We start from the raw sequence: 19,010 nt of genomic DNA on the forward strand, positions 1-19,010 counted from the left end.
GAAGAATTTGTTAAGTGGGTACAAGAAAATTTTCTGATTCAGTATGTGTGGATGTACCTAGTAGAGGAGGTGCAAAACTTGACCTACTCTTGGGAAATAAGGCAGGGCAGGTGACTGAGGTGTCAGTGGGGAGCACTTTGGGGTCAGCGACCATAATTCCATTAGATTTAAAATAGTGATGGAAAAAGATAGACCACATCTAAAAGTTGAAGTTCTAAATCGGAAAATTTGACAGTATTAGGCAAGAACTTTCAAAAGCTGATTGGGGACAGATGTCCGCAGGTAAAGGGAGAGCTGGAAAATGGGAAGCCTTCAGAAATGAGATAACGAGAATCCAGAAAAAATATATTCCTGTTAGGGTGAAAGGAAAGGCTGATAGGTATAGGGAATGCTGGATGACTAAAGAAATTGAGGGTTTGGTTAAGAAAAAGGAGTCATATGTCAGGTATAGACAGGATAGATCAAGTGAATCCTTAGAAGAGTATAAATACATTAGGAGCATACTTAAGAGGGAAATCAGGAGGGCAAAAAGGGGACATGAGATAGCTTTGGCAAATAGAATTAAGGAGAATCCAAAGGGTTTTTAGAAATACATGAAGGACAAAAGGGTAACTAGGGAGAGAATAGGGCCCCTCAAAGATTGGAGTGCTGGTTCATAGCTCCTTGAAAGTGGAGTCACGGGTAGGTAGGATAGTGAAGAAGGCGTTTGGTATGCTTTCCTTTATTGGTCAGAGTATTGAGTACAGGAGTTGGGAGGTCATATTGCAGCTGTGGTGAGGCCACGGTTGGAATATTGCGTGCAATGCTGGTCTCCTTCCGATAGGAAGGACGTTGTGAAACTTGAAAGGGTTCAGAAAAGATCTGCAAGCATGTTGCCAGGGTTGGAGGATTTGAGCTAGAGGGAGAGGCTGAACTGGCTGGGGATTTTTTCCCTGGAGAGTCGGAGGCTGAGGGGTGACCTTATAGAGGTTTATAAAACTATGAGGGGCATGGATAGGATAAATAGACAAAGTTTTTTCCCTGGGGTCAGGAAGTCCAGAACTAGAGGGTATAGGTTTAGGGTGAGAGGGGAAAGATATAAAAGAGACCTAAGGGGCAACGTTTTCATGCAGAGGGTGGTACATGTATGGAATGAGCTGCCAGAGGAAGTGATGGAGAATGGTACAATTTCAAAATATGCCTTAAATGTTGCTGATGTTCCTGCTTCCACCACCTGCACTGGCAGTATGTTCCAGGCAAACAGAACACTAAAACATTTTCTCCACACTTTTCCCCTAAACTTTCTGCCTCTCATCTTAAACCTGTGCCCTCTTGTAGTTGTTCTTTCCACCCTTGAAAAAAGCATCTGACTATCCACCCCATCTACGCCTCTCAATTTTGTCAACCTCTATCAGGCCTCCCCTCAGCCCCCACCTTTCCAGTGAAAACAATCTGAGTTTATCCAATCTCTCCTCATTAAAACCTCCAGACAAGGCGACATCCTGGTAAACATTCTCTGCACCCTCTCCAAAGCATCCACATTCCTCCTGGTAGTGTGGCAACCTGAACTGAAGGCAATATTCCAAATGCAGCCGATCTTAAATTTTGTATAGCTTCAACATAACAGGCTGACTTTTATATTCAATACCCCAGCTGATGAAGGCAAGAGTACTGTATGCCTTCTTGACCACCTTATTGATCTGTGTTGCCACTTTCCAGGATCTGTGGACCAGCACGCCCAGATCCGTCTGCAATGCTCCTAAGGGTTCTGTAATTTATTGTACAATTTGTACCTGAATTTGATCTTTCAATACTTTTCATTTTCTAATTTTGTACATCTAACATGTGGAGTGATACATTTCTCAGTAATACCATCTCAGTGTTTTACAAAGCAGATGCTGCTGATATTGAGACCTTGTATTTTGGTTAAGGAACTTCGGTTCCCATTACAAATGGTTTTCCAGTGATAGGCAAGTATCATTCTCCAGCAAATGGACAAAAAGGGACACAAAGAGCAAAACTAAAGAACAGACAGTCTTTCAGGGGTATTCTCAATATTCCTGCTCTCAGGTTAGATAGTAAAACAAATATTCTGCCTCTGTACTATGCTGAAGTGACCCAGATTCACCTTATCAAATTATGTTCTCTTCTAAAGGTTAGACTATTCCATGGACAGTAGAATGTTTTGTTAACAGACAGGTTCAGAACTAATTTCTACCCCTCGGCCATTCAAACATAGCAATGAAGGTCTGACTTAAAAGAAAAATAGTTGAACCTTTGTTTGAAGCTATAAATATTTCCCAGGTTTCAAACTGAATGACTCATCTGACTTCATGTTATGCATCCACTTCTGACTCACCGTGCCTATTTGTAATTTGTAGCTCTTTATAAAAAATGCCAATCACAGCTCTGGCTGGTAGAACATGACACATTCATTGCATTTCTGGTTTTTGCTCATATTCTGTTCATCAGAATTGGTCTCCTGGAAGGTTTGAAATCTACCATCTTAACCACATCATGATCCTGTTGTATCTCTCGTTCTAAGAAAAATGCAGGGCAAAAGTCTCAGTTGGTACAGATTTATAGTTCATGCAGCCCTAAAATGGTTCAAAATATAGCATGTCCTCTGTAGACAGAAATCTTGGAATTTGAATACATGTCACACCTTTTGACCATTGTAACAGTGGTATGGCCGACCATCAAAAGCAAATGATGGAATGTCCCTTCCTCCAAGTCTTTGTAATTGACGTACTGAATGTCTAACGCTCATCTAATTGAATGTCACTGAAATGGGCGGCATGGTGGCTCAGTGGTTAGCACTGCTGCCTCACAGCATTAGGTGACCATATGTGTGGAGTTTGCACATTCTCCCCATGTCGGTTTCCTCTGGGTGCTCTGGTTTCCTCCCACAATCCAAAGATGTGCAGGTTAGGTGAATTGGCCATGCTAAATTGCCCATAGTGTTCAGGGATGTGTAGGTTAGGTGCATTAGTCAGGGGTAAATGTAGAGTAATAGGGTAGAGGAATGAATCTAGTTGGGATACACTTCAGAGGATATGGGTGGACTTGTTGGACCGAAGGTCCTGTTTCCACACTGTAGGGATTCTATGAACATTTCCTACTACATGAATGCCTCGATTATAACTTTAAAAATAGCATCAAGTTATTGTCCAAGAGATTTATTTGGAAGCAGTAGCATTCAGGACGCTGCTCCTTCGTCAGGTAGCAGGACCATAAGACACAGAATTTATAGCAAAAGATTACAGTGTCTGCAACTGAAGTGATATATTGAACAAACCTAGATTACTGTTAAGTCTTTCATCTTTTAGAACGGGTTTGTTCAATATATCATTTCAGTTGTATGATACTGTAATCTTTTGCTACCTATTCTGTGCCCTCTGATCCTGCTCCACAGCTACCTGAAGAAGGAGCAGCACCCCAAAAGCGAGTGTTTCCAAATAAACCTCTTGGATTATAACCTAGTGTTGTGAGATTTTTAACTTTGTCTACCCCAGTCCAACACCCGCACCTCAACATCATAGATTATAACTTGTTCGTTTTTGACTCCGTGACATCTACAAGTGTTCAAAGTATGGGAAAATCTCAAAGTCTCCTCGATAAATTAATCAACCTACGGTTGGAAGCTCAAATCGCCCTAAAGGACATTAGTGAACCAGATGGGTTTTTCCGACAATCAACATGGTCATCATTCGACTCTTAATTCCAGATTTTACTGAGTTTAAATTACATCATCTGCCGTGGCAGGATTCAAACCCAGATTCCCCTAACATTACCTAGGTTTCTAGATTAACAGTCTAGTGATTCTATTGTCTCCCCATGTATTCAGTCTGTTCAAATTGTTGAGTTCATTCTGTGCTACTTGACTGCCTGATCTCTTTCAAAACATTCTGAGCATTATCATTTGTAGGCACCCTCTTGTTGTCACTTTTGGGAGGCTGAAAAGTTAATTTCCCTTTCATGTTCATACCTTATATGCTGATTTTTACTGAGAAAAATCTACACTTATTTCCGCAATCAGTTGTCTATTAGATTGAATGGTACTTTGGTTTTGTTCACCTGATCTGAGCACTGGGAAGATATGTTACTCTCAGGTATTTTGTTGTTACACTGCACCATTCAAAACTATTTTTGTTAACTTCAGGAGGTGTTGTTATTGTTGTTTGTGAATATTCTTGTGGAATGGGGAAAGTACAGTACATAATCAAATGCATGTCAAACAGTCCATTTGACAAGAATAGCCACGCTGATTGACAGTGAAGGTTTATGTTTTTTTTAATAGAAGGGAAACAGACAATCTGGTTGATGATTGTCTCTAAACACTACCCCCAGTGCTTTACAATAATTATCCAGCTCTATTCTTGAAGATTTATTTGCACATGCATAGACACACCACAACGCCACACACCTCATTGAATCACACACGCACCACACACATACCTACACCACACACAAACAGTTGTACCCCCCACGCTCAATGATGTATTAGATGTCAGTCATTGAATTGCTTCCTTTGTTCAGAGTTCAGTCACCTTACACCAAATGCTTTCATTTTCAGAATCATTGAACTCATAATGGGTAGACAACACAAGCTCTTTGCAAAATCCCCTTTTTGACAGAAAAGACATTCAATATGTTTTGGAAGTATATTGTTTTTAAGGGAGCAATTTAATGTAGCCAAAATTACTGACATTACAGATTCCATGTTCATTGTCTTGGCAGTAATCTGACAGAACAGATCACCGCCCATTGTGGAACTATGCAATGAAATGTAACCAATTTGAATAACAACAACTTGCATTTATGGAGCACCTTTGGTTATAAAAGAAAAATCTGCCCATTTATTATTCAAAGCAAAATGTTTCGACACTCATGTAGATGAAATGATTTACAGTAATAATTGCCAATATCAGCTAACTACAACACTGCATTTACCCACTATGTGGAAAACTGTCCAGGTATTCCCTGTCCATAAAGAGTAGGACATTTTCAACTTGTCCAATTACCATCATGTCAGTCTACTCTCAATTGTGAGCAAAATGATGGGAATGTTCATTGACAGTGTTGTCGAATGGCACTTGCAAAAGAATGACCAGCTTACTGACGCCCAATTTGGATTCTGCCAGGATCACTAGTTCCTGATCTCATTATACCCTTTTTCCAAACATGGAGAAAAAGATGCTGATCTCCAGAGGTGAGACAAGAGTGACTGCACTTCATAGAAATACAGCTTTTAACCCAATACGACATGAAGGAACCCTTTCAAAACTGATAAACCATGGAGAAAACTATCTGCTGGATGGAGTCAGACCTACCACAAAGCAAAATACTTATGGTTGTTGGTGGTCAATTATCTCAGTGCCTGGTCCTATCTATAGAAGCTCATCAGGGTTTTTTCATCTACTTCATCAATTCTGAAAAGTTCGAGGAGCAAGAAAATCGACGTTTCCTGATGAAGGGCTTTTGCCCGAAACGTTGATTTTTTTGCTCCTCAGATGCTGCCTGACCCACTGTGCTTTTCCAGCACCATTCTGATTTCCAGTATCTGCAGTCCTCACTTTTGCCTAATTCTGAAAAGTTGTCTCTAGGTGACCAAAGAGAGTTGATGTCATTAGAAAGGTGTTTGCCAGGTCCTATGAGACCACTGGAAGGCAAAACTTCAAGGCAGTGGAAACCTCACTGGGCAATGTTTTCGAATGCTGAACTTTGAGTTATCTTCCAGGAAGAAGGTGAATGACCCAGAGATGGTTATACAATTGCAGGTTGCAGCTTTGCAGAGATCAGTGATGTTTGAGTAGCCAGAGGAAGCCATTGGGGGTGAATGAGGAGAGTGCAGGGCACAACTAGGGCAGCTTGGTTGTAGAAGGCACTCTCCAACTCAGTGGGTGTACTGAGAGAGGCAGAGCTACAGGCAAGATGTCTGACCATCAACGCTAATGCTAATGCTCGTCTTTCTATGGACATACCAGCAGAGCATTGTGGAATAACAGAGCTGGAGTTGTCACCACTGGGAAGTGACTGCCACTTTATGCCTTAAGGACAATATTGACACTCAAATTCTCTGGGCCAATCAGGGTTTCTCTGGAAATCCATGTAATTTCCCTCAGACAGTAGCCATCGCTGCCTAGAGGAGATTGTGGATGCCATTTATTGTTGGGCTGCCACCTACAGAGCTGTAACTGAGTTTCTCTAGGTGAAGGGGGTCATGGACTGTATAGTGTGGATACTGAAGCTCTCTAACAGCTGTGTGTGTGTGTGTGTGTGTGTCTGTCTGTCTGTCTGTCTGTGTGCGCGCACAGCTCTCAGGAAGCTGCCAGGACTCAAACTCAGCCAGGATTGGCTGATCAAGCCAGTCAAGTACCTGAATCCCGGTGTCTACTCTCACTGACAGTCTGTTAATTGGCTGTTAATGGTGAAAAAGCAAGGGGGTGTTCCACCATCCTTCTGATGTGCATTACTTCCCGACATAGGATCTTGACACAACCAGTAAAATCCTGCCCAAGATATGCTTATTAGTCATTATTATACAAGAATTAATTATCTGTTTATTGTCTATGGATGGACAGAAATTCCTAACCCAGACTTTGTCATTTTTAGTGTCTATATTATTCATATTGCTCTGTGTACCTGATCATTCAGAAAGCTGACAACAGAAGGTATTGTTTTTATTTTGTGGTTGTCAAGGTGAGAAATTGCATGGTGATGAGGAATGAGCACGATTCCAATTTTGGCACCCTCCCAAATTTAATATCAAGCACTCCCATGTCGAATATAACAATGACAAGGTTCAGAATGAAGTTCCTCCTATTGAGATCTGCCAATGGAACTACAGCACTCTTATAACTGCTGGTATCATATTTTATTGAGTACTGTTTGAAAGTTGAGTGGAAGATTAACATTCTCGCCGTTGGTTTGACTTACTCTGAGACAACTTTCTCTTATAAAGTTTATAATTATTTTCTAGCGTACACTACAGAAGTGGCATTTATATTTTGAAGAAAGATTTATCAACTTGCATTTCGTCAGTACTTTTGGATTTGATTATTGTTATTTGCTGCTTCACTTAGATGCAGTACATTCTCAACTGAAGTCCAAAGGCATTCAATTAACTTTGGTAAGTTCAGTCATTATATTTGAACTACTTTGTTACATATTATTTTATGACCATGTATAAATATATGTATACATATATCATCTTTTACATTAATGCTATGACAATAAATCTATAAAAATTTTAAATAAGTCTATGACATAAATCTGATGTTGAAGGAAGCTTTAAAAGCACATATGCTATCTGTTATTGCTTCTTCTCAATGTGGTTTTGAGAGAAAAAATGGTTTAAGGTTTCTGAGGAATTGACATTTGCATTTCTACTTTAATGTACAACATACTCTTTCATTTTTTCAAATTTTGTGTCCAAACTTTCATGTGTGCATGTTTATCCACAAGGTGATTGATACTCAAGCTTGTTCTGGCCTAAAACACCAGAATGTTGTCTTCTCTTCTACTCTTTAACTTCAGTGCTCTGACAGATTTTTTTTGTCATGTGAGTATTTGATTAATACCTTTTTAGTCTCACTCCACTTTCTTTGGGCAGATTTCAAATTGGCTTCTGCTCTATGGGAAGGTTGCACTGTTTCCAAATGTGGATGTCAATTTGACATGCATTTTCATTTGACATGCATTTTTATTTGATGTGTATTTTTATTTGATGTGTATTTGTAATTTGAATCCTACAAAGTTTGGAGTCAATCCTTGTTCCTAACACAAAGTTTCTGCTAAATAATTAACAAACAAATCGATAACAAAACTTAATTTTCCAATTCAATATTCCTGGTTAATTCAGCTGAGATTTAGAGAGGAAAGGACTCCTGAGTCAGCGGTTTGTCGTTCTCTGCTGTACAATTTTTCACTTTCATCTATTCTAGGTTTAGATAAGAAGAGACTTAGCGAAAAAGAGAACCAGTCTGGTAAAAATTGTTAATATTTTTGTTACGGTAGGATGTGATTTTTTTATCATTAAACAATTAACCGTAATACAATATCCCTTTTATAGCACACTCAGTTCATGAGCAAGTTATGAAATGTTTTATTTGAACTCAAGCCATTAACGTGATTGTGACCATCAATTTTCCATATTCTGTTTTTGTCTTTGTTTCAACCGATCCTAGCTTTCCCTATTTCCTTATCTAATAGTGACTTAGATGCTGTTGGCTTCTTATAGATAACCAGTACAAAGTACATTCGTCTTTACTATCAGTAACCTTTGTGGTGATTTACTTTCTCATGTGCCAGTTAAACATTTATTCCAATTACTTCATAGATTGGATTATGAAATTGAGTGGTTCAAAATAATAAATATGCATATAAAATTGATTCCAATTCAATGGGATAGGGTTTTTTCTTCACTACCCAGGAAGTACTTAACCAGTTTCTATAAAGGCCCAAGATTACCCATTTAGATGGTGAAGGTCAAAGTGTACTTTCATGACTGAGGGAATGTACCCTTTATCGACACACTAAGTTCCAAGCTGTTGTTATCACCCTTATAATGGATCTTGGCCCAAATCACTTCAGTTTTGGAATAAAGCAAAAATGAATGCATAGATATGCTGCACAGTTACTGTTTAATAGTCATGTTCAGGCTGGCTGGCCTCTACTGTCCATTCTCAGTTTCCTTGCAATAGTGGTTTTAGGCCTGAAATAACTCCACAAAGGCCAGTATCCTGTCACCAAGTCACCCTTTATTAACACATGCACAGTATATGACACACATCCAGTTATCACAGAACCTCTCACGTGAACAGAAAACCTGACATTCCTGGTTATATCTGTCAGCCAGGGGTCCCTGATTAGATAAGATTAACAGCTCTGATCAGGGAAGTGATTCTCATTCAAGTCACTACAGGACCGTCTTGAGCAAGTGGTTTCCAATATTACTTTAAAGGCCAATTCAGTTAATCATAGTTCACTAGTAACCTTCAGGAAAGGAAATCTGCCATCCTCACCTGGTTTGGCCTGCATGTGAATCCAGACCTACACAATATGTATAACTGTTAACTGCTCTCCAGGAAATTAGAGATGAGCAATAAATGCTGGCCCAGCCAACAACACTTGTAAATGAATAAAAATAAATGTCAGGTTAAATAAGAAGGACATTTGTGAACCAGTTTTTAATTAATCCAATGTTTTCATGGCCATTTTTACTGACACTTCAGTTGTATAATCGCAAAACGTTTTAGTTTTTTTCTGTCAAGTGTAAAACACAATAAATGTGTATACATTATAAATAAATATATTAGACACAAAGTTATGATATAATGCAGAAGATATTCATAAATAGAAAAACAACATGTTTAAATCAATGTTTGTTGTTATAGGAAAAGCATTAGCAAATCCTGCAATGAAGGATTATCTTCTTCAACACTGATCCCATAAATTGAATTTGAATCACATACGTCAATGGGTGAAGTAGTGCTAATCAGACAATGGTGAATTATTTTTTCAAAGTGAACAATATAGAGGCTTAAAATATTCCTATTAACAACACACACAACTGATGGTAATTACTATGTTTCTTTTACATAATGAAGAAAATAAGATTGACATCAGAAGACACTAAGGATATATCATCATTCAACACAATGAACTATCAAGTGGAATTCCGAAAGTGATCATTCTCATATTTCTCACCTACAAGAATCACACATTCTGGGAACTCTTTGAACATTGGTAACATTTGCAGCTTATCTGGAAATGTCAAACCATTTAACAGGAGATGCTTCATTCAGCTCCAGACAGGAGCTGCTGAATTTAAATGAACCCTGCTCAAGTATTAATAACTTAGACACTCAGACGTCTTCAGAAGCCAACAATAAAATACAGTGCAATGGGACAAGGTTAGATGAAAGCTCTCGCCAGTTCACAATAATTCCAAGCAAAACTGAAGATATGTGTGGCTGGGGCTTCCTGAAGCCCAAATGTTTGCAAATGTTCAATACACCGAAAGGAGTGCTCTTCTTCCTCTGCAGTGCTTCTTTTCTCCAAGGAATGATCGTGAATGGATTTATTAATACAGTGATTACCTCAATTGAACGGAGATTTGATCTACGCAGCTATCACAGTGGAATGATTGCCAGTTCCTATGACATTGCAGCATGTGTCTGCTTGATTTTTGTCAGTTACTTTGGCGGCAGCGGTCACAAGCCACGTTGGCTTGGCTGGGGGGTTCTAATCATGGCTTTGGGGTCAATAGTGTTTGCCATGCCGCACTTTCTGTCTGGTCATTATGTAGTCACTATATCTGAGAGTACTGGATTGTGCCAGTTGAATCAGTCTACATTGTGTGACAAAGGTTCATCCAGTTATTCCAACTACCGATTTCTCTTTATGCTTGGACAGTTCCTCCATGGCATTGGAGCAACTCCACTCTACACCTTGGGCGTGACCTACTTAGATGAAAATGTCAAGTCAAATTATGCTCCTGTTTACATTGGTGAGTTTAAGGCAAAATGATGATAGGAGGTTTTGTTATGCTGTACTTCCTGATGCTATTGTGAGCCATTGGTACGACCATCATGAAAGCAATTAGACTAGGAAAGGGTCATGCTTGTAAGATTTCATGTTGAGGTTGTGTGACTTCATTTCTTCAAAAAGCTACTAGCGCCTCTTTGGGAAACAAATAAATGTGCAGAGCGTTTCTTTAGGATTTTTCCTACTCTGTGGCAAAATGTTTGGTGCAAATAATAATTCTGCCTCATTATGCTGACATTTTACCTGTAACCTGATGAAATTCTTGCCAGTTCTGTCAACTAGTGTGTGAAAATTGTTAGCTGGAAATTCTGCTTCCAACTTTATGACTGACTCGTTAGATATAAAGGACCCAAACTGAAAACCCAGCCCAATCTTCAATAGCTACTTTGTGAAAATGGTCCACTGTTTTGATCATTTTGCACATGTTTGGGAACATTTCTGAAAGAGAATCCCACACTCCACTCCACTCCACTCCAACCCACAGTTTGGAAACTTGTTACTGTTCCAAATGGATACACCAAATTGTTAAGCTCCTGGGTGAGGAGTGATGATCTGCATCCCCTTCTTTTTTCATCCGACCTTCATTTGGTTATGACAAGGGGGTTTATAAAATCATGAGGAGCATAGATAAGATGAATGGCCAATGTCTTTTCCTCAGAGTTGGGGAGTCCAAAACTAGGGAAAGATTGAAAAGGGGCCTGAGGGTTTACGTGTTCACACGGAGAGAAGTGCTAATCTGAAATGAGCTGCCAGAGGAAGTGGTAAAAGCGGGTGCAGTTATAATATTTAAAAAACATTTGGACAGGTACATGGATAAGAAAGGTTTAGAGTGAGATGTGCCAAATGCAGAAAAATGGGACGAGTTACGTTGAGGAAACTTGACCGCCATGGATGAGTTGGGCTGAAAGGCCTGTTTCTGTGCTGTATAATTCTGAGGTTAATTTACAAAGAATCCATCCTTTGAGGATGCCTGTCTCACAGACACAATGAATTTGTGTTTTAGAAGGAGCCACGTTAACTAGGCATTCTTGAGTTAACAAATGAATGACTTCATTAGTTATTGAATGCGAAAAGAAATCCGAACACAACACATGGCTTTCTGCTGAAAGGAGCTTAAGTAGCCAGCTTCTTAGTTATCTTTTGCAGTCATGTCTTTCTAATGCTTTCCTGTGGTATTCCATGGGTCCCACACAGATAGCAGTGAATTTCCATCAACTGTCTTTTTTTTATGTCTATGGCCCTCCTCTTTTTTAAAGAATATATGTAGGGATTGAATGATTAAAATGTTCATAGCACTTTGGGGTTCTGATCCATCATCATGACAGTTATTACGCCTTTACAATTGCACAGGAAATTTGATCTTATGGGGCTGCAAGGTTTTTAAAAATGAAATAACTTTATTTTGTTGCCAGCATATAAAGATCATTAATTTGTACAAATCATTGCACAGGTTTGCTTAATTGCACATTCCCCAGACAAAACCTGCTTTCCTGTAGCACTACCTCCTCCCCCGTAAATGTATATGTTCTGTCTAAGGGCTGGAGATCCCGGCTGAAAGAGTGCCACATGAGTCATCAGTCTATGAAGAATGCTCACTTTTATGGGAAATACAGGGTTGGAAACTTCTATAATTTTGTCATGTAACAGTAAATTGTTATTTATTGATGTGACAACAGAGGGGGATTGACGGAATGGGGACTGAAAATCTACTGTGGCTAACTAAAAAGTAACAGTGGTTCACTTGGGCACTGCTACCACGAGCTAGGTAAATGGGCAGAAATTTTCTTTATCATACTTGTAAGTCACTTAAATATTATTTTTAAAAATACATTGTAGTAACTAGAATTGTAGGACTTAATCATAATGAATCAAATTCCTAACAACTTAATTGAATCAAATGGTTTTTCAATATTGCCATGCCCTGGAATCCTGTCAGAAATTGTTTTTGCGACATGACCCTTAACAAATTAATGCTGTTGGAAGCATCCATCATTTATGTGCACACTTGTTTCCTTGTCCAAAGATATCATCATCCTAATTTTTTTCTATTGACAGTAAATTGGTCTTAAATTGAACTTCTCTAAGGCGACATTTTGCTGCTAACTAAGTGAGGTTTTACATCATTCCAACATCAATTTGACTTTACTAATCATTTGGCCAATGTGTCAGTAATTACAGGAACAGTTTGTTTTCAGTCGTCCCAATGTTCTTTCCAATATGAATAATCTGAGATCTGTGTAGGTAATTTCTGACTAAAGTACATGTCACTTTACAGGCTACAACTCTACTTACTTGGCTTTTCCTAGCATGCTCAGAACCTCACCCTATTGTGCAATTGGTGCCTTGTTTTACAACAAACATATTCCAGTTTTATCATATCAGGGTCATATCAGACATGGTTTCTCTCTCCACAGATTGTGCCAGACTTGCTGAGTTTTTTCCAGGGCACTCTGTTTTTATTTTAGGTTTTCAGCATCTGCAGTATTTTATTTTTGATTAGAAGAGTGCTCATTGATCATGCATTGATGACCCCAAAAAAGATGTTCCCTTTATTCTTATTTGGCATTAGTGTCGCTGACAAAGTCAGCATTTTTGCCCATCCTTAATTGCCCTTTGGACTGAGTGGTGTAAAGAGCACTTTCAGTCAGTTGGATAAAGATTGACATGCAGTGCAAGTGATGTTATGTTGTATCCCTTTAATATAATCAACATTAATTGGGTGAAGAAATTGCTGCTGAAGTTCAAGATCCTGACAGTCTCTCTTTAAAATTATCAATTCACAGAATCTCAATCGTTTCATCCAAATGATTTGTCATGTTTTTTGTGTACATGGTATGCAGTATGACACTTAAAATATGATGAACAATGAATATCTGTTAGCTGTGCCATTTTTGTAAGAGGTAGATATATTTTACATGTCTGGAATCACACAAGTGCATGAAATTTCCTCTGCAGGCATTAGACCTGAAAATGCTTCTATTTCCCTGTCCAATCTACTAAAATCAAGTTGCATTCAAATTCTTTGCAAATCTATTTTGGAGTATGTATGACATCAAGTGGTGATAAATCAGCAAAATGACACTTAAAGAGTTGCAACCCAAGAAACAGCAGAAAATGATAAGTTATTTGCGACCTAAAAATCTGATTGTGAATTGAAGAATGCCTGAACAAAAACACAATTGCAGGAAACATATGTTTCAGGCTCCTTAACTTAGAAGCAGAGCAATTATTACAGCAGTCGTCCATTCATGCTGAAGATTGATAGGAAATCAAAATACCAGGATTGTTGGAGACGATTTATTTATAATACCAATAAAGAAAGATGCATATAGAATAAGAACAGTGTTAACATTTGTTTAGTAGATTCAGTTTCATTTGCAGCTCCTCAGATAACAAAGTGAAGTGATCTTTCCCTTCATGCAGGAAGACATGCATAATATTCAGGTCTGAATGGAAGACTGGTAAGGAGCATTTGTAACCAAACCCCTACCCCATCATTTCCTTCAACTCCCTTATAGATCACAAATCTGTCTAGCACAGCCTTGAATATATTCAATCACGTGCTCTTCGCTGCTGTCCGGGCTGGAGAATTTCAAAAGTTCACTAGAGAGGAATTCTCAGGAGTAGAAATTCCTTATCTTTCTCTTCAGTGGGAGTTCCTAACTTGTGAAACAACCCACTATTTTAAGGTTACTCCCTAAGGGGAGATAGCTTCTCAGTATCTACCCAATCAAGCCTCTTCAAAATCTCAGATCTTTTAATAGAATGCTCTCAATCTTCTAGTCTCCAATGCATGGAGGCCCACCCTGCTTCATCTTACCCCTCAAGACAACCCTTCATTTGTGAACATTCTTTGAACTGCTTTCAGTATCAGTAAATCCTTCTTTAAATAGGATAATGAAGTCCTATTTAAATCCGCTGTAGCGCCTCATATCTTGGTATTTAGACAATGCACACCCTCTTTTAACTAAGGAAGCAATTTTTGAGAAAAAGTATTATGTGTCACATAAAATAATGGGCAGGATTCGAGAAAGTGGCGTGCTGCAACGCCCTCCTCCCCCCCACCAAATCTCCCAAAAAGAAAAATGATTCCAAATCAAATGGACTTTAAGAGGCCTATCTCCTGGTGATAGCACAAATGGCAATTAGTTCAGCAGCTCAATAGCACCACTCACAGTGGGGACTGCTGCTGGAACAGAATCAGGTCCATGAAGATCAGTGATAGTGCCTGGATTCTGGTAAGTTGCAAAATTTTGGGATGGAAATGGTTCAGACATCCTGGGGATAAGATTCTGAACGAGGGGGATAGGTATTGGAGGCCAAGCAGGGCAGTGCATAGGGGAGAAACATCTTGTGAATTGCGCCCAGAGAAGTCCTTCCAAATGAAGTATACCCCACACCACCCTTATTTTTGTAGTTGAGAGCAAAATGGCCTTAATACTTTAACCTGCCTGCCATTGTTGCCAGCCTTTAATGGGTGTGAGGACAGGTTGCTACCCGTAATTGCTGCGTATTTAGGTTTAGGATCTCAGTAGGTCTAAGGATAGGCATGCTATTGGACATTCTTCTAACCCTGATTTTATGGGGATAGGTCATCAGAACGGCAGTGGGCTGGCCACTTGACCTATTTTATATATTTCCTGTGCAAAAAACACCCCCAGCTAATAAAATGCATCAAATCCAGAAATGTGTGCAAAGTTTATCCCTAGACCATAGCCTGATTTTTTAAATAAACTGATATGAATGACAGATAAAATGACTTCATTAGATGACATCTATCAGACTGCTTTTGGGGGGGTGGGGAAGACGCATTTTGTGGAAACTCGATGCCTTTCACTCATTGAGACATTGTACAAGAGTATCAAGAGGAAAACCAGCATTTTTTTTTTATTAACCCCCACACTACCACCTAAGTGCGATAGTGCTTATTTTTTCCCCAGCATCCATGGTGTGTGTGTGCAGGTGTGAGACACAGTGAAAGACACAAGGTGCACAAATCTTTATTCAATTTCCACCACCAGGAAGATAGGAAAACTCCCGGGTGGCCAGTGACAAACACTGCCATTCACATCAAAGGGCAGTGCTGTGTGATTAAAACAGTGAAGGGGAGGGTAGGGACTAAATCAAAATAGAGTTGGAGGGAGAAATGATGCACTCCACTCCCCGCGGCGCCCACCTCTCCCTGAACAACTCCAGGGTGTTGGTGGACACCGCGTGCTCCTTCTCCAAGGACACCCGGGCTCTAATGTAACTGTGGAAGAGGGGCAGGCAGTCGGCCCTAACGAACCCCTCCACGGCCCACTACCTGGACCTGTTAATGGCCAGTTTGGCCAGGCCCAGCAGCAGACCCACGAGGAGGTCTTCAAACCTGCCCTCCTTCCTCCATACCGGGTGCCCATAGATCAGGAGCGTGGGACTGAAGTGCAACCAAAAGCAGAGGAGGAGGTTTTTCAGAAAATCAAAAAGGGAGTGCAAACGCCCACACCCAATATACACGTGGTCCACAGAACAAGCAGTTGGGCTGGGAGTCCGTGAACCACCGCAACCTGCGGTTGCAGGGGATTACTGCGTGCAGCACCCTCCACCCCAGATCCCCGAGAAAAACCAGCATTTATATTGTATGTGAATAGAAAGCTGATTGGTTGGCAAGTGGGCTGTGATTGATAGAAGCATTGTCATTGCACAGCCAAGAGTGAAGGATGATTAGGCTTTGTTTAAGAATTTAAACCAGGCAGATTACCTCTGATAGATCAAGGCATGGCCTGAGAAATGAACCAATGAATCATTGGAACCGTTGACTATGAGATTCTTGAAAGGGGTTGTTAACCTGGGCAAATCAGGAAGTCTTGGCTAACCGATATAAACAGGGCTTTTTATTTACACACCCCACACTAATGCCTAACTGTAGTAGTGCTTGTGGTGTGGGTGTGGGTCAGTGAAAAAGAAAAAAAATACATAGACAGGGGTTTTAGAATCTCCTCAGTTCAGGTGACTGACTCTGACCTTGCTGGCCATACTCTGTGCACTAGTTAAATAAAGGGAGATGGGATACTGGCCCCTATTCAATTATTTGAGTTGTCATCTGTTTTTTTGAGATGAAACAGGTACACTACATGTCCTAAATAGCCTCCCTCATTTCCTGTAAAGAACAGGGCCCTGTGCATTAGTCTATATAGTATCTAGTACCTGCAAGTGTGCTTCAGGGGTGGCGCAGTGGTTCAGTGATTCAGTGGTGAGCACTGCTACCTCACTGTGCCAAGGACCTTGGTTGAATGAAAAAAATCTAATTAACGTGGAGACATAGACTGTATGAGTAGAGGCAGGCCTTTCGGCCCTTTAAGCCTGTTCTGCTATTCAGTATGATCATGGTTGATCATTCAACTCCGTACCCTGTTCCTCCTTTCTCCCCATACACTTAGATCCTTTTAGCCGTAAGAACTCATTGAAATCATTCAATATTTTGGCCTCTTCCGCTTACTGTGGCAGGGAATTTTACAGGTTTACCACTCTCTGACTAAAAAAACCTTTCCTCATCTCAATCTAAAATGGCCTCCCCATATTGTCAAACTTTGATCACTTTTTCTGGACTCCCCTGTCATCAGGAGCATTCTTCCTGTCATTAACCTGTCTAGTCTGGTTAAAATGTAATCGGTTCCTATGAGAACTCCCTTCCCTTCCAAACTCCAATGAACATTGTCCAGAACAATCTAGTTTCTCTTCAGTCTTGCCATCCCAGGAATCAGTCTGGTAAACTTTTGTCATACTCTGACCATGGCCAGAACATTCTTCCTCAGATAAGGAGATCAAATTTGCACACAGTACTACTGGTGTGGTCTTACTAAGGCCCTGCCCATTTGTAGCAAAGCCATCCCTGCTTCTGCACTTGAAGCCTCTTATTATGAAGGCCAACATACCATTTGTCATATTCACTGTCTGGTGCACCTGTATGCTTACTTTGAGCGACTGATATACAAGGACACCCAACTCTCATTGCACCTCTGCCTTTCCCAATTATATAATAATCTGCTTTCCTGTTTTTGCTACCAAAGTGGATAACCTCATATCTATCCACATTATACTTAATCTGCCGTATACTTGGCTATTTGCTCAATTTGACCAGATTAAATTGAAATCCATAACAGACTGATTTGGAGATGCCGGTGTTGGACTGGGGTGTACAAAGTTGAAAATCACACACCACCTGATGCAGTGCTCTGAAGGCTCCTGCTTCCAATTAAACCTGTTGGACTATAACCTGGTGTTGTATGATTTTTAACTTTATAACCAGACTGATTGACCTTGATGTATTCGGATGAGTTGTAGTCCTACACTGGAGATGAGTTAACCTGATCACATAACACAGAATTCAAATAAGCCACAACTATTCCTTCAGTTCTACTGTGGCCTCTGACACTAAAGTAAACAGGCTAGGAGCACCAAAGTGTTTGTTCCCTTTTAAAACCACCCACCAGGATGTAGCAAGGTCTTTCGCACATGCATCTGCCACACACAGCGTAGAACCCCAAACTTGGAAGGCATTAAAATTGTTTCCTTGTTTCCTCCAATAATCAAAGAGATGACCCTGAGAGGAAACATTGGGGATTTTCCATCCAAATTGGTTTTGAACCATCTCATTTTATGTTAGAGCTGTGTGATTTGATTGAAATCTGTACCATATTGAGAGCAGTTATGTTCGGTTTAAATTGGACGCCTGCGGCTAAATCATTGCTATGCCTCTCACTGAAGCCGTGAACACTATCATTTCAGTGCTACCACTATCAAACCTCCCCTGAGGTTATTCCATAAACTCTGCCAGATAAAGACGCTGCCTCTCAGCCCCTTGGCCAGCTTTTTTGTTTGAACTTCTAAAGCTTCAGCTGCACCGTCCCATTTAGAAAAGCAGCTGAGATTTCATGAAGTATGTTCAACACAATAGTTGCACTGAAAGCCAAGTTATATTCTTTATTCACTTTGCATCTCAAAGCAAAATAAAAGAGCTTTATCAAGCACTCTAACAAGTTTTTCAGTATTTTGAAGAGGCCATATTACAGAGAAAGAGATGGGAAAACGGCAGTTTGTTAACTCTAGGTAACAGAACATTTTCCCAATTCAAACTCTCAGTCCCATTGTCAAGTATTGCCTGATCAGATATAGTATAGTCAATGAAAGTTAAAACGCTTCACTTATTACAGCCACAATATATTCCAGATGCCAGCAAACCACAAGCTGTGAGAGTGGCAACTAGCACCAAATTATAGACAATTTCATGCCGTGCCGATACCTACTGGAAACTGGATTGTGGTTTCTTAAAGTCCTTTCATTTGGTCGAGACTAGAGGCTGTCATTCTATTTGTCCTTACTGGTAGAAAGAGAATGTGCAAAGTCACTTGTCCTTTGACTTATTGTTAGTCAGAAAGAGTTCCAAGAGTGGAAACTGGAGAAAAATGGTTTCAACATGGATGGGCATGATCTCTGCCGCG

At 40.0% G+C, this 19,010-nt stretch overlaps 1 protein-coding gene across 12 annotated transcripts in view; it reads left to right on the forward strand.

The window, feature by feature from the left end:
* Window positions 1-19,010, forward strand: part of slco4a1 (solute carrier organic anion transporter family, member 4A1) — a 183,390-nt gene that overhangs the window by 116,649 nt on the left and 47,731 nt on the right. For 9 of the 12 annotated variants that reach the window (XM_087994815.1, XM_087994809.1, XM_087994816.1 and 6 more), the window contains 2 exons: window positions 7,065-7,111; window positions 9,591-10,492. In XM_087994815.1, coding sequence (XP_087850941.1) covers window positions 9,754-10,492 — 739 coding nt within the window. In that variant the 5' untranslated portion in view covers window positions 7,065-7,111; window positions 9,591-9,753. Of the gene's footprint in view, window positions 1-6,961; window positions 7,112-7,974; window positions 7,995-9,377; window positions 9,489-9,590; window positions 10,493-19,010 lie in introns of those variants that run through there. The other 3 variants (XM_043710617.2, XM_087994813.1, XM_087994812.1) reach the window with 3 other exon arrangements.

The sequence above is a fragment of the Chiloscyllium plagiosum genome, unplaced genomic scaffold, assembly GCF_037043375.1.
Source record: "Chiloscyllium plagiosum isolate Xiang-an unplaced genomic scaffold, Cpla_swu_hap1 HiC_scaffold_15, whole genome shotgun sequence".
Classification (NCBI taxonomy): Eukaryota; Metazoa; Chordata; class Chondrichthyes; order Orectolobiformes; family Hemiscylliidae; genus Chiloscyllium; species Chiloscyllium plagiosum.